The following is a 14,968-nucleotide window of genomic DNA, read 5'->3' as shown; positions in this document are numbered from 1 at the left end:
TCCCGCATCTCCCGAGCCTACGGCTTTGCGCCTCTATGCGCCTCTGTGCTCGCAGTTCCTTCCGCCTCCAAGGCTTAACTCCAGTCCCACTCAACTCTCTGGTCACCCCAACTCCACTCTAAGACAGAGTAGGGTTTCAATAAATGCTGATAGGCCGCATGAACGAAGAAATGAAGAAATCATAAAACAGTAACTTTTATCCCCACTTAACTTGGCAGAAAGACTGGAACTATGAAGTGGGACAGATTCGGTTCCAATACCAGTGCTTCCACTTAGTAGCTGGGGGAAGTTCACCCCTCTGAGAGTTCAAGAAACCAACGAATGAATAAGATGAACGAATGAATAAGATGTTCTCGCAGAAATGTGTGAAGAATTAAATGACTTAATGTTTGTATCGTCCCCTGGCCACCATCAGCGCTCAACAGAATTACTACTCTCCCTACTGTATCACGTTCTGTATTTAGGTAGACTGTGAGTCCCCTGAGGGAAGGGGATGTCTGAATGGGTTCCGAGCTCCCCAAGGTGCCGGGTCACATTTACGTGACTAGAATGTAGATGGAGGACTACAGTTGTTAACATGCTCCGGGCAAAGGAAGATTACATATTCCGAATGGATCTGGCTCCCTCGCAGAGACCCCAAGTCCTACCATCCCTCAAGAATCTCGGCTTGCTCGCGTACAAATGAAGGCCTACTGTACCTGCAATTCGAGTCTGTGGTCCATTGGACTCCACCCCACCCCGCGCCTCAACCCGCCGAGCCAGCCCACGGTTTGCTCCTCCCAGCTCACACCTCAGCCGGGGCCCGCGCCTAGGGGACACGCCTGCGCACTGCTCTCTCCCCGTCTCCTCCCTCCTTCCCCTTTAGTCCATCGCGTTTCGAGCGCTGGGTCCTTTTTGTCCCCTACTGCGAGCGGTGTCAGTTTCCGTGCGGAAGTGGTGGCCGTGAGGGAAGAAGATGGCGGCGACTGCACCTGGTGCGGTAGCTAATCGGGCCAACAAGCGAAGCGGCCCTGGGCCGGGAGGCGGCGGCGGCGGCGGGGGAGCCAAAGGGACCGAGGAGGAACCGCCGCCACCCCTGCAAGCAGTTCTGGTGGCAGATAGCTTCAATCGCCGCTTCTTCCCTATCACCAAGGACCAGCCTCGGGTGAGGGCCGCGCGCGGGAGCAGCCAGAGGGCCCGAAGGTGGCCGGGCTGGGGCAGGTTATCCTTTCGGCTGCCTAAGTGAGGAGTGCTCTGGCAGATGGGCACTCGTAGTCCTGGCCACCTGAGGTTTGGAAGGCGTGCAGAGGGTTAAATGTAGAAGCAGTGCTTGTGAGAAGCCTTTACATGGGGATTCAGTGCTTCAGACGGAGGCTGTAATGCCTTTAACTGTGCAGTAGAAAAAGATCCTTGGGTGAATGGGAATAACACTTCCTTTTGCCTGCAAAAGGGTGGTCATATACCTAAAAAAAAAAGCAGACTGTTAACAGTCTAATCCCATAGTAACAGCCTTCTTGAATCTTGGAGGGTGTGCTTTTTTTCTTTCCAGGTTTTAATGACAGCTGGTGCCATCTGTCAAAAGGAGGACAGAGCAGGTTTAGTGGCTCGTTGCCAGCAGACCCAGTATTGTCTAGATACTGGGGAATTGGACCGAGTTAGTTTTAGGGATTGCTGGGTCACTCAGCAGTCCCCAGTTAAGTCAAAGACAGGGAGCTGCATTCAGTTCAGGAAAAATCCTAACTCCCACTCCTCCCAAAAAACCTAAAGGTTGTTCATTTGGGACAAGTGATTGGGGTGGTCAGTCTCTGACTCCCCTTAGAAAGGTATCAAGGAAGGAAATTTTATGGGGGAAATGGACTTATCATTACTTAAGTTTCTGGAGATATGATTGATTTTTAGTATTTTCCTTTGCCAAGGTGGCCTGCTGTTCTGTAGCAGCTATGTCCGGTGCTAAGCAAGTAGATTCCATGCTTACTATTAGATTCTCACCGTAGATTCTTATGCTTAGAGGATGCCGTGAACATCAAAGGCAGGGGCCTGATTACTTTTCACTTGAGAAGATAAAGTAAAACGATGGTGTTTGGAAACACTGGTAGGGAAGTGAAAATTGTGCTTAAGTGGAGGAAAGAATAGTACCTAGAGGCCTTTCGTGGATTCAAGACTTCAGACTTTTTTCATCTTCTGCCTTCCAGGTCCTCTTGCCCCTGGCCAATGTGGCACTAATTGACTACACTCTGGAATTTCTGACTGCCACAGGTGTACAGGAAACCTTTGTCTTTTGTTGCTGGAAGGCTGCCCAAATCAAGGAACATTTACTGTAAGGCTCTGCAACTTTTCTTTCCATGTTTCACCATTTTTTCCACTTTCCTTAGGATGGTTATAACTAAATAAGGGGAAATTGTGAGGGGAAAAATATGTCTATTTGGATTCCATCATAAGAACTAAGGGCTTTCTCTTCACTTATCAGGAGGTGAGCAGCTAAAGTTGTAACGAAGATTAAAGAATAGCATTTGGATTTTTTCTGAATCTCACTTATAAAGTTTTGTCCCGTAGGTTTTGTTTTTATTTAATGGCTCCAGTATGCAAGTTGCAAGACTAACATCTTTGTTTTTCCACTGAGCTTCTAAATATTGAGCTCTTTCTCATCTTTGTATTCCCAGTGCCTCGCTTCGTACAAAGTACATAGTAAACACTGTTAATTAACAAATGTTTGATGAAATCTTCTTGAAAAAGAGTGAATCTCAGGATTTATGGAAGTTCAGGGAATAAAGACTAGGATGTTAGCATGGTGTCCTTTAGACAGTTCCTAAGTTTGGTTTGGACTTTGATGGAGAGAAGTGGCATGGAAAGTGTGTTCCCAGGATATTTTGTATGCTCTAAATCTCAGCAGGATTTTGAATTCAAATCCGTGTTGGGGGACAGGTGTCAGGGTATGGAGAAGAAATAACCATGTTTCTCTAACCCATAAAACAAGACTGGTGACACAGGATGCTGAAAACATTAATTACAGTTCATAAATCTCTTTGAAGTAGAGGATGCTGGCAGGAACCCCAAAAAGCCATAGAGAAGGGGTGTGAATGTTGAATGGGTGAGAAAAATAGGGAAGCTCTACATGATCTTTATGCTTGATTTGCTCATTCCCCTCATCCCCTTCCTTTAGGAAATCCAAGTGGTGCCGCCCTACATCCCTCAATGTGGTTCGAATAATTACATCAGAATTATATCGATCACTGGGGGATGTTCTCCGTGATGTTGATGCCAAGGCCTTGGTGCGCTCTGACTTCCTTCTGGTGTATGGGGACGTCATCTCAAACATCAATATTACCAGAGCCCTGGAAGAACACAGGTCAGGATGGGAAGATGGTAGGGACAAAGGGTGTGTGACCAGCAGAGCCCTAAGACTGCTGTTTTGCTGCTCTCTCCCTCCTATACTTTATAGATTGAGGCGGAAGCTAGAAAAAAATGTATCTGTGATGACAATGATCTTCAAAGAGTCGTCCCCTAGCCACCCAACTCGTTGCCATGAGGACAATGTGGTAGTGGCTGTGGATAGTGCCACAAACCGGGTTCTCCATTTCCAGAAGACCCAAGGCCTTCGACGGTTTTCTTTTCCGCTGGTGTGTGGGTATCTGGGGTCCTTGAGGTGGGAGAGTGACAGGCTTCAGCAGGAGACAGGTTAAAGTCCTTATACCAGGCGCCTGGGTGGCTCAGTCAGTTAAGCGTCTGCCTTCAGCTCAGGTCATGATCTCAGGGTCCTGGGATCAAGCACCACATCAGGCTCCCTGCTCGGCGGGGAGCCTACTTCTCCCTCTGCTCCTCCCCCTGGGTGCTCTCTCTCTCTCTCAAATAAATAAATAAATAAAATCTTTTTTTTTTTTTTTTTTTTAAATAAAGTCCTTATACCTTCTCCCCACAGAGTTTGTTCCAGGGCAGTGGAGATGGAGTAGAGATTCGCTATGATTTACTGGACTGTCATATCAGCATCTGCTCTCCTCAGGTGAGCTTTTCAGGGCCAGGGCTGCACATCCAAAGAGTAGAACTCTGAGTTCCACAGTAAATAGGTGTTGTCATCCTGACTCCAATATCCCATTGGGAACCTTTTTGGGATTCTGGCCCTTGTCCAGCTATCATAGGGTCTGATAGGTCTGTAGGGACTTATTTTTGTTTCCAGAGAATAGCACTCACCTTGGCCCCACCCACCTTCCCCCCCACAGGTGCCTCAACTCTTTACAGACAACTTTGACTACCAAACTCGAGATGACTTTGTGCGAGGCCTGTTAGTGAATGAGGAGGTAAGAAGGCTCCCGGGCCTCTTTAGAAGAGGACTATGATATTATCCCATGCTGATGATAACTTTTGGTCCCCTTTTGTGTTTTATGGAGCCTTAGGATGAAGGAAAAGAGCTGCAGGAGAGAGGGAATCAGACACAAAAAAAAATTTTGGCTATTTGGCTATGACATCGAGGGGCAGAGGGGAACTTAAGGTTAAAAAGAGTTGTACCGGGCGCCTGGGTGGCTCAGTTGGTTAAGCAACTGCCTTCAGCTCAGGTCATGATCCTGGAGTCCCGGGATCGAGTCCCACATCGGGCTCCCTGCTCAGCTGGGGGTCTGCTTCTCCCTCTGACCCTCTTCCCTTTCATGCTCTCTGTCTCTCATTCTCTCTCTCTCAAATAAATAAATAAAATCTTTAAAAAAAAAAAAAAAAAAAGAGTTGTACCTGGGTGTGTTCTTCCACTCTTACTTGCTTGGGCTACCTCCCTTTCCTTCTTCCCATTCAGATCCTAGGAAACCAGATCCACATGCACGTGACAACTAGGGAATATGGTGCCCGGGTCTCCAACCTGCACATGTATGCGGCAGTCTGTGCTGATGTCATCCGCCGATGGGTCTACCCTCTCACCCCAGAGGCGAACTTCACTGACAACACAACCCAGAGCTGCACTCATTCCCGGCATAACATTTACCGAGGGCCTGAGGTCAGCCTGGGCCATGGCAGCATCCTGGAGGAAAATGTGCTTCTGGGTTCTGGCACTGTCATTGGCAGCAATTGCTTTATCACCAACAGTGTCATTGGCCCTGGCTGCCACATTGGTGAGCACAGTGGGGAAGTCAGGATGGTCATTCTAGGAGCAGGAACCTGGGGTGGGGGGGTGTGTAGAGAAGGATACAGAGGGATAAGTCCCTGAGAATAAGGAACTAGAGTGGCTACCTTAATAAAGGAGGGAATGGGGATGTGAAATTTGTGGCCTTTAATATGTGGCCTGTGAGCCTCTTACTGGGTGACTCTTCACATTCCAGAGTACCCTATTCACATTCAGGACCAAGTGGATAATTAACATGCAATAATAACATCTGTTTGGTGCATTGCAGTTTACAAAGGGCTTTGGCATACATTGTTTCATTTATCCTCACAAAAACCTTGGGAAGTAGGTATTATTTATCTCCAGTTTATAGTCAAGCAAACAGGCTCAAAGAGGTTGTCTCCCTCAGGGTCATAGGTAATGAGAGGTAGTGCTAGGACTTGAATCTAAGTATTCTAAGTCCAGTGTTCTTTTTACTCAACCATAACTGCCTGGTTGGCCTCTTGGTAACTCACTTTGGTTGTAGGAATGGGATGCTTCTAATGGAACTGTCCTTTAAAAGAACAATAAGATTCTAATTCTAAAATGTACAAGAAGAGGGGTGCCTGGCTGGCTTGGTTGGTAGAGCATGCAACTCTTGATGTTGGGGTTGTGCGTTTGAGCCCATGTTGGCTGTAGAGATTACTTAAAAATAAAGTCTTTAAAAAAATTAATTAAAGTGTACAAGAAGAGATGGGAAATTTTAGTTCTGCTTCTAGATGTGGATATGATTCTAATAAGGTTCTTGAGTTCAAAGGGGTCCCCAGATATCTTGAAGGTTCTCAGGTTCTTAAGTCCGGTATATAGTCTGTGATTGTTGTAAACCTGGTGGAGGATGGTCATGCTAAGCACTGTTCTATCCTCGGGCTGGAGTGTAGAGGGGGAGAGGGTGATTCTGGTGAATTGGGGGTGGAGTATCAGAGCTGGATGGGAGCCATGCTGGTATCAGTCAGCCCTATCCTCCAGGAATGGCCCTGGTCTGGAACCCTGAGTGACCAGGAGTACTTCCTGTTCTGAGCCAGGTGATAACGTGGTGCTGGACCAGGCCTACCTGTGGCGGGGTGTCCGAGTGGCTGCTGGAGCACAGATCCATCAGTCTCTGCTCTGTGACAATGCTGAAGTCAAGGAACAAGTTACACTGAAGCCACGCTGTGTCCTCACTTCCCAGGTGAGACCTGCTCCATACTGCACAAAGACCCCAAACTGAGTGGTGGTCATGCTGAGCCAGAGGGGCCTTATGTCCACCCATGATCCAGCCTGAATTGAGAGTCCAAATCCAGTGGATTCATTTGTCTTCTAGTTAGCTTAGTAAAAATCGCTCTCGTTGTCAGGATGTACCTTTCCCCAACACACTAATGAAGCTGTGTCACCCACTCTTTTTGTGTCCCCTAGGTGGTGGTGGGCCCAAACATCACGCTGCCTGAGGGCTCGGTGATCTCTTTGCACCCTCCAGATGCAGAGGAAGATGAGGATGATGGCCAGTTCAGTGACGATTCTGGGGCTAACCAAGAAAAGGAGAAAGTGAAGCTGAAAGGTGTGAGGCTAATTAGGTGTGGGGCATCTGTGTGTCTCTCTGCCCCATGGGAAAACCAGTGTTTCTTCCTGGAGGGATTGTGCTTCTCCTATGCGTTCACTAAAGATCACTGCCTTTTCCAGGTTACAATCCAGCAGAAGTCGGAGTTGCTGGCCAGGGCTACCTCTGGAGAGCTGCAGACATAAATGTGGAGGACGAAGAGGAACTACGGCAGAATCTGTGGGGTGAGCGAGGCCTTATTCCTGTCACCCCCCCTTCCCAGGTCAGAATATTCTGATGAAGAGTGAACACTTCAGAATCCGCCTACTCGTTCATTACTTTATACATTCAGACAGGGCAGATATATTCCTCTCTGTCAACAGCTCTTTCCTTACTTTTCTTTTTTCTCACCCTTATGGGTTCTCAGGACTCACGATCAACGTGGAAGAAGAGAGTGAAACTGAAAGTGAGCAGAGTATGGATTCCGAGGAGCTAGATAGCCGAGCAGGCTCCCCACAGATGGATGACATCAAAGGTGATTGGCCAGGGGAGCAGTGTGCTGGGACAAAAGAAGAAAACCGCCGAGTTTGTTCTTTGTCTGTATCAACTAGCCAAAGACTTGTGTTTCTCCCAGAAGGGTTTGGTATAAAGTCGGGACTAGAGAACTTAAAGCATTCTGGAGTGTTACTGGTTCATGAACTTACTCGTGCTCTTATTTCAGTGTTCCAGAATGAAGTCCTGGGAACACTACAGCGGGGCAAGGAAGAGAACATTTCTTGTGACAATCTAGTCCTAGAGATCAACTCTCTCAAGTAAGACCAGCCCTCCCTCTTTCTTCTCTCCTCCGGGTAATCCCAGGCAGGTAGAGGTTCTCTCCTATTCCTTTCCCAAATAGGAACTGATTCCCTCAGCATCCCAAATGGACAAGGCCAGTAGCATTAGGAGCAAGGAGAGCATTAGGTTCCAGCCTCAGCACAGACTTTCCCCTGCCAAAGCCCTCCTCTTGCATGTGGTTCCAGCCGACTTTTCCCCCAGTGTCCTGCCAAAGTCATAATCCTACAGCAGGCTAAAAGGGCCAGTGAAGGCCCTCGTGTCACCTCCGTCTCCCCACAGGTATGCCTACAACATAAGCCTAAAAGAGGTGATGCAGGTACTGAGCCACGTGGTCCTGGAGTTCCCCCTGCAACAAACGGATTCCCTGCTGGACCCAAACCGTTACTGTGCCCTGCTGCTTCCCGTGAGCAAAGATCGGGGCTGGGTACAAGGGACTGGGTGGAGGCATATCCACGTCCTTGCCATGTTTCACTTTAAAGGAAATAGGGAGTAGAGGGTCTTATTGTGGAATATGTGTTACTTGTGGTTCCTTTCTCCTTGCCTTTGGATGCAGATTGGGTACTAGAGCAAACTTGGCTGGTCCAGAGAAGTCAAGTTAGGTTCAATACTGAGTGCTCTTTGAGACTCCAGGATTCAGACCATACTAGACCCCAAAGGTATGCCCAGAATAGACCTGGACTTTTATATTCTCCGACTGAAATGATTTGACCCAGAATGAGATCCTTTAGGCTGGTAATAGGTATTTTGAGGCAGCCTATAGCATCTGACCCCCTTTCACTTTCCTGGGAAATCTTTTCTTTTTTGCCAGCCCTGACTGCCAGGGTTGACATGATTCCTCAGGCCTGTATCATCTCCCTCTTGTTTTCTCATATCCTGAAAGTCCCATGTTTTCAGTATTGACTTTCTTTGCTATCTGGGTATAGGTGCATGCTCAGGAATATATTGCAGCTCCTTGCTCCCTTCTCCTTTCTTCCATAGCTGCTCAAGTCCTGGAGCCCTGTTTTTAGGAACTACATAAAGCGTGCAGCTGATCATTTGGAAGCATTGGCAGCCATTGAGGACTTCTTCCTGGAGCATGAAGCTCTTAGTACTTCCATGGCCAAGGTGAATACCACCTCAAGCCCCAGAGTCCTGGATTTGCTTGGAAACAGGTCTTGGCTACCTCCATGGAGACACAAAACAGGCCGACACGAATCCAGTATAGGATTTGATTAATAGCACCGTTCCACCCCTATTATTGTGCTGATTGCTGGGATAGTACAGCTGGGAGCCAGGCTAGTAAGGCAACCATTTGGGGATTATCCTGGCGACCCAGCACTAGTTCCAGAAATTATACCTGTCCCAGTAGCAGAGTGAAAAGCTCATTTTTGTCTCTTTTAAAAGCAACTGCTTGGTGTTTTAAAGGAAGCTGACAGTCTGGTAGAGAGAGGTGCTAAGATCTTGCCTCCTCTTCCTTTGTTATCTATTATATCTTGCTGGATTCTGCAAGGTCCCTGAGATCTCTTCTTTTGGCCTTGTGCAGGTACTCATGGCTTTCTACCAGCTGGAGATCCTGGCTGAGGAAACAATCCTGAGCTGGTTCAGCCAAAAGGATATGACTGACAAGGGCCGGCAATTGCGCAAGAACCAACAGGTGAGTCAGGCCGCCCTCCTGTCACCACGGTGGTTGTCTGGTCCCCTGGCTCTTGGCCACAGACTCCAGAGTGATTGGTCCCTGGGACTCTGTGGCTGTTAAAGATGTTTATATGCCCCTCCCTCAGTAGCTCTCCACTCTGCTTCCTTACAGCTGCAGAGGTTCATCCAGTGGCTAAAAGAGGCAGAAGAGGAGTCATCAGAAGATGACTGAAAAGCTGCACTGCCTGCTTCTGTGGGTGTGGTTGATATCCCTCCTGGCTTCTGGGCCAGAGCAAATGAGAAGCTAGTTGCAGAAGGATGAGTGACTGCGATCCAAGCGGAGACTTAAAGGAGCAGACGCTGGAACTACAGTATTCTTCCCACCGCCAGCAACCACGTGCCTCCCATCCTGACCGCAGAGTTGGGAAAAGGGAAGTGGGGCTGGAACAGAGCTCTGCCCAAGGAGGAGCAAAGCAGGCCCTGCAGTTAGAGGAAGCCCAGGGGAACACTTTTGTGCTCTGGCTTTCTCAGGGAACAGCAGAGAGCAGCTGGCCCTTTCTGCTGCTTGTATTTGTTAATATTAAAAAAGAGAGAGAGGGGTGTATTTGGTTTCTCTCCAATTCTGACTGATCAGCTCTTGATGTAGGTGACCAAAGAGTTCTGAACCTGGCAGCTTTTCCCTAACACCTAGGGGAGAGGGAGAAGTGGCGTGTTAACAGCCACTAGGTGGTACTGTGGTGCCTTGCTAATTGACCATTGCTCATGGGTAGTCAGAGGCTTAGATTCTTTTCCAGCCTCTGTGGACCAATTTGTGGTCCTGGAGTGGTGTGCCTGAGCCTGTTTCCATAGAGCCCTAGTCCAAACACTTTCCTGCCAGGGGTGATGATCCAAGCTATGTAAAGTCCATTAACCAACTGCCAGTCCCTCATATGCTTTGTCCAGTTGACCCAGTACTACTACCAGGGAAGCTGGGATATTCAACATCTTCAAGATAAGGAAGTTTGCTTAAGGTCTCAAGACTCTTAAGAGGGGTAGAGCTAAGGACTTGAATCTCATAATCAAGAATTCTTTCTGTTTCAGCATATTCAGTGTCTCAGTGAAGGGAAATTGCCTCCAGAGGCAAATATAACCCCAAGGCAGCAATGGGTATCCTAAGAACAGAGGAAGATCCTATGAAATGGGCTTTCCCCTAATATTGAGAGAGTGTTTACTGTATGATAAGCATTTTGCTAAATACTTTTCATGTGTTTAGCTAACCTTCACAGTAGATGATGTAGGTCTTATCCCCATTTTCAGATGAGGAGCCTAACGTTCAGAGATGTCCCATAACTGGTCATTGATAGAGCCATGCTGGAGTTTGCCATTTTGCTATATAGTCTCCTTTAACCTCAACTATGAGACATGCCCTTCTGTCTCATCTTTTTTAGCTCTTTGTTGTCGTCCTAAAACCTTTACCCTATTGACACTTAAACCATGGCAAATGTTACTGGTAACGAGTGGCCCTCCTGAACATCACAGATAAAATGGTTGCCAATGTTCATTTTATTTGGGTAGAAAGGAGTAAGCTAAGGAAAATGATACTGATTTGTACTCAGATGTGAGGGGCATTACTGAGTATTTCTAAAGAGGAAAACACAGGAGCTTAATTTACTTTTCTTATTCAGTAAATCTCAGTTTTTGCTTTTCAGATACAGGACCTAGTGCCTATAGGGCATATAAAGGTTATGGCATGGACTACTAGGAGCAGTTAAATACAAATAACTTATAGGGCACCTCTGATTTATACCTAATGGGTGGCAGGGATCAGAGGGTGGCCTATAGAACTTTATAGAAGGAAGAGATTCCTTCCAGTGGAGTAATTAGGGAAGGCTTACAGGATTGTGACACCTGAGTGGCCTAAAAGTAGAAAGGGGTAGAAGGGGACTTTAAAAGCAAAGCAAAGGGTGGGGAACGCGGAACGACGGGAAGGCTGGACCTTTGAGAGGAGCACTGCGGGCTGGACCACGAAGGGGCGCGCGCCCGAAAGCAGTGGGTCGGGTCGACTGCCAGAGGGGCCATGGCCTTCGCGGCGCTGGTAGTTTCTGCTCACGCTCTGCGCTCTCGGAGTTGGCTTCTGGGAACATGGCAGACACAGATTAGAGACACCCACCAGCGAGCTTCATTTTTGTCCTTCTGGGGGCTCATTCCCATGAGAGCAGAACCTCTGTGAAAGAAGAAAAAGGTAGGTCCTAAAAAAGACCAAGCAGTAAAGGACCGTTTGAAAAAGAGGATCAGATGACTGGAGAAAGCTAGCCAGGAGCTAATTCCCATCGAAGATTTTATTACACCTGTGAGGCTCTTGGATAAAGCAAGACAGCAGCCTCACATGGAGCTTTCCTTTGAGGAGAGTGAGCAGAGAGCTCTGCTCCTGAAGAAGTGGTCTCTGTACAAGCATCAAAAGCATGAGAAGGAGAGGGATGCCATCAGGTCCATGCTTGAGTCCCAGCAGGAAGCTCTGCAGGAGCTGCAACTCCTGTCCCCAGAGCTACATGTGGAGGCCACCAAGCGGGACCCCAATCTGTTCCCCTTTGAAAGCGAAGGGCCAGATTACACGCCACCAATCTCCAACTACCAGCCCCCTGAAGGCAGATACCATGATATCACCAAGGTATACACACAGGTGGAGTTTAAGAGGTAGAGTGGCAGGCACCTGTCCGCAGAACACACTGCCCTTTAGAGCCAGAATGACCAGGGCTCAAGCCTGCTTGTCACAGAGTCAGGCATGCTGTGAATAAATATGTTTAATCAAGAAAAAAAGAAAAAAAGCAAAGCAAAGGGTTTCCATTTAAATATGGCACATTAAACACGTGGGTTTTTTACTTTTTCCCAAACCCTATTTAAATGCTAAAGGAATTCTTCAAAAAAGGCCCATAACTCAATAAGGAAAACCTGAGGTGATCACAATGCATGAGAGACACATTTTGAAAAATGAAAAATAAATGAAAGACTGAAAGTTGACTGAACAGAGCAGAATGAGATGGGTTCTGTCTGCTGAGGTGGTTTTTAACAAAAAGCAAACCCAATGTGCCCTTTTAGACCCAGAAAAGGCACAGCAGAGGGGATAAGGATTCGTTGCTAACAGGGTGGGGTGGAGAGGAATCAAAGGTCTATATAAGAAAAGGCCTCCCAGGTCTCTACCTCATCCAATTTAGCCAGGTGATTAGCCCTGCTAATCTTGCGAGAAGTGGGAGATTTAGTCTCTGGAGAAATGGTGGGAGGAAATTATCAAAGAAATATTTATGAAGTTTTCCTAAATCCAAAGGTCTTGAGTTTTCAGACTGACAGAGCTCATGAGTGCCCAGTAGAATGAATGAAATTTCAGAACCTTAGGGAAGAGGTACTGGAGCCTCTGGACTCAAGAGCAGACATGGGGACGGGGGGGAGGGGCTAGATTGGAAATGAGGGATTAAGTGAAAGTATATGAGGGCTCTGAATATCAGCACATACCAGGCAAAAACAAACTGAAAAACAGGGGAAAAAAAGAAAGCCTTTAAATACTTATATTTTTTGTTTCCTCAAAACAAAAGCCATCATCACCCCCACTTGATCACCCTGCAGTGAAACCTGTTAGTTAATAAGCCCTATATGTGGGGGCTGGCTCAGTCGGTGGAATGTGCAGCCGTTGATCTCAGGGTTGTGGGTTCAGGCCCCACTTTGGGTATAGAGATTATTTTAACAAATAAAATCTTAAAACAAAAAACAAAAAAAGCCCTGGACATGGACAGCTTCCAATCAGCTTTTTAGTATCTTGCTCTTAAATGTGAATAGACCGCCAATGGCCATCGAACACTTGAGGAAACTTCCAATGTGACAGGTGGGGACCAAAACAAAACTGAAATGAAGGAAACAATGAGAAAGTAGGGAGATTTTTGAAAACCTCAAGGCAGCGTGGAGCTATAATTATTCTTAAAATTCAAAGAGGGAAGATACTGTGTCTATGAAGAAAGTACTATGAAAAGGGAGAACTGGATAACAAGGTTTTTAGAAATTAAAAATAAGTGAATTATTTCCTACTGAGAATTGGAGGACTGCATACCTGAATAGGATGGAGACTACATCCATCCTTAAGTAGTTGAATTTTGAATTGTGAACATTTTACCTATCCAATTGGATAGGGGAAAGGTTGGAAATGTCAAGAAAAGCTCCCAAAAAAGGTGCAGTCATTTAAAAATAAAAGGGAATGTATGATAAAGGAGGGAAAAAAATAAAGGATCAATCTAGAAGGTCCAACATCTAACAGGAGTTATAAAAAACAGGGAAAATGGTAGTGATGTTATTAAATAATTCAAGGAAATATTGTTGAATTTCTAGATGGAAAGGGCTCACCAAGTGCCTAGCACAGTAAATTAGCACCAAGACATATCACCATGAAATTTTAGAACCCCGGGAAGCCTAGGTGGCTCAGTCAGTGGTTAAGCGTCTGCCTTTGGCTCAGGTTGTGATCCCAGGGTCCTGGGATGGAGTCCGAGTCCTGCATCGAGTCCTGCATCGGGCTCCTTGCTTGGCGGGGAGCCTGCTGCTCTCCCTGCTTGTGCTCTCTCTCTCTGTCTGACAAATAAATAAAATCTTAAAAATAAATAATAAATAAATAAATAAATAAAATCTTTGAAAATTTTTTCAGAACCCCAGGAATAAAGAGAACTTCCTAAAGACTTCCAGAGAGAGTAAAAACAAGTAATGTGCAAAGCCTTAGGAAAAACAGAGCTCAAACTGACTGCTTAATAGCAACACTGGATGCTGGAAGACAATGTAGTGATACCTTCAAAATTCTGAAGGAAAGTTACTTTCAATCATATTTTCAGATTTGCAAGTTCTTGAAAAGGGTTTTATTTCCCATGCTTTCAAAGTCCACCAACGGGTGTGCTTTACCAAAGCAAAGGAGTAAAATATCCAGGAAATGGGGACCCAACAGGGAGGAGAGGTAAAGGGAATTCTGAGGATGATGCAGAGAAGTTCCAGGATGACAGCCGTGCATAGGCTGAGACAGCCAACAGTGCAGACCAGAGCAAGAGAATGGAAGGCTCCAAGGGGAAAAAAATGGTTGGATTATCTAATATATTTGACAGTGTAAACAAAATATGCATTGAGAAACTATTAGAATATATGGTAAGACTTAATGGTAGATATACTATTTTAAAAAGCAAATGCAAAAGTAAAGGAATGATTAATGCCAGGAGAAACGAAAAGTTGTAAAAAGGAAGCATTTACTCATAGGCAAAATGTCAATACTAAAAACTATATTGACTTAACCAAAGAGTATGATTTCACTATTTTAAGAGGTTAGGGGGAGGTGGAAGAAAGGTAAATCCATCAATCAAATTTGGAAATAAATAAGCAATGTCCAGAATGCATAAATCGATAACTAGTATGAGGTTTAAAAATATGTATGTACTGGGTTGGGGTGGAAAATGGGACAGAGAACTGCTGTTAAGAGCTTTCTTAATACGCACATATATTTAATTTAAAAAGTGAAGAGAAGGGTATGAAATGAAAGTACACAAGGTATGTGCAGGGGCTAGCAAATAGGTTGATTTGCTGAAGTAAAAAATTTAGCCAGGATATCATGAAAAAATAGCTGTAGAGGTAGGTAATTTCGATTATGGAGAGTTTTGAATATTGTGCTAAGAATATTTGGAAAGCCCTGGGGAATGTGGAGAGATTTCTGAGCAGAAGAGTCGTGTGGAAGAGGTACTTTGAAAATGCTAATTTGAGGAGCGCCTGGGTGGCTCAGCCGTTAAGCGACTGCCTTCAGCTCAGGTCATGATCCCAGGGTCCTGGGATTGAGCCCCGCATCAGGCTCCCTGCTCAGCAGGAAGCCTGCTTCTCCCTCTCCCACTCCCCCTGCTTGTGTTCCCTCTCTTGCTGTGTCT

General features: G+C 46.2%; 1 protein-coding gene and 1 pseudogene across 1 annotated transcript; both read left to right on the top strand.

The window, feature by feature from the left end:
* The first annotated feature begins 881 nt into the window (after positions 1–881).
* On the top strand, positions 882–9,663 carry EIF2B5 (eukaryotic translation initiation factor 2B subunit epsilon). The gene is made up of 16 exons (XM_032407057.1): positions 882–1,144; positions 2,172–2,296; positions 3,140–3,325; positions 3,419–3,596; positions 3,896–3,976; positions 4,194–4,271; positions 4,757–5,069; positions 6,121–6,266; positions 6,491–6,632; positions 6,755–6,856; positions 7,039–7,146; positions 7,333–7,423; positions 7,725–7,848; positions 8,424–8,549; positions 8,968–9,078; positions 9,232–9,663. Exons 1-16 carry the CDS (start codon positions 956–958, stop codon positions 9,289–9,291), a joined length of 2,160 nt encoding a protein of 719 aa, XP_032262948.1. The 5' UTR covers positions 882–955; the 3' UTR covers positions 9,292–9,663.
* Positions 9,664–9,767: 104 nt separating this feature from the next.
* On the top strand, positions 9,768–12,339 carry LOC116634006 (annotated as a pseudogene).
* Positions 12,340–14,968: the final 2,629 nt, after the last annotated feature.

The sequence above is a fragment of the Phoca vitulina genome, unplaced genomic scaffold, assembly GCF_004348235.1.
Source record: "Phoca vitulina isolate PV1807 unplaced genomic scaffold, GSC_HSeal_1.0 scaffold8, whole genome shotgun sequence".
Classification (NCBI taxonomy): domain Eukaryota; kingdom Metazoa; phylum Chordata; class Mammalia; order Carnivora; family Phocidae; genus Phoca; species Phoca vitulina.
The sequence above is the reverse complement of the archived record's forward strand: the minus strand, read 5'-3'. Positions and strand labels throughout refer to the sequence as shown.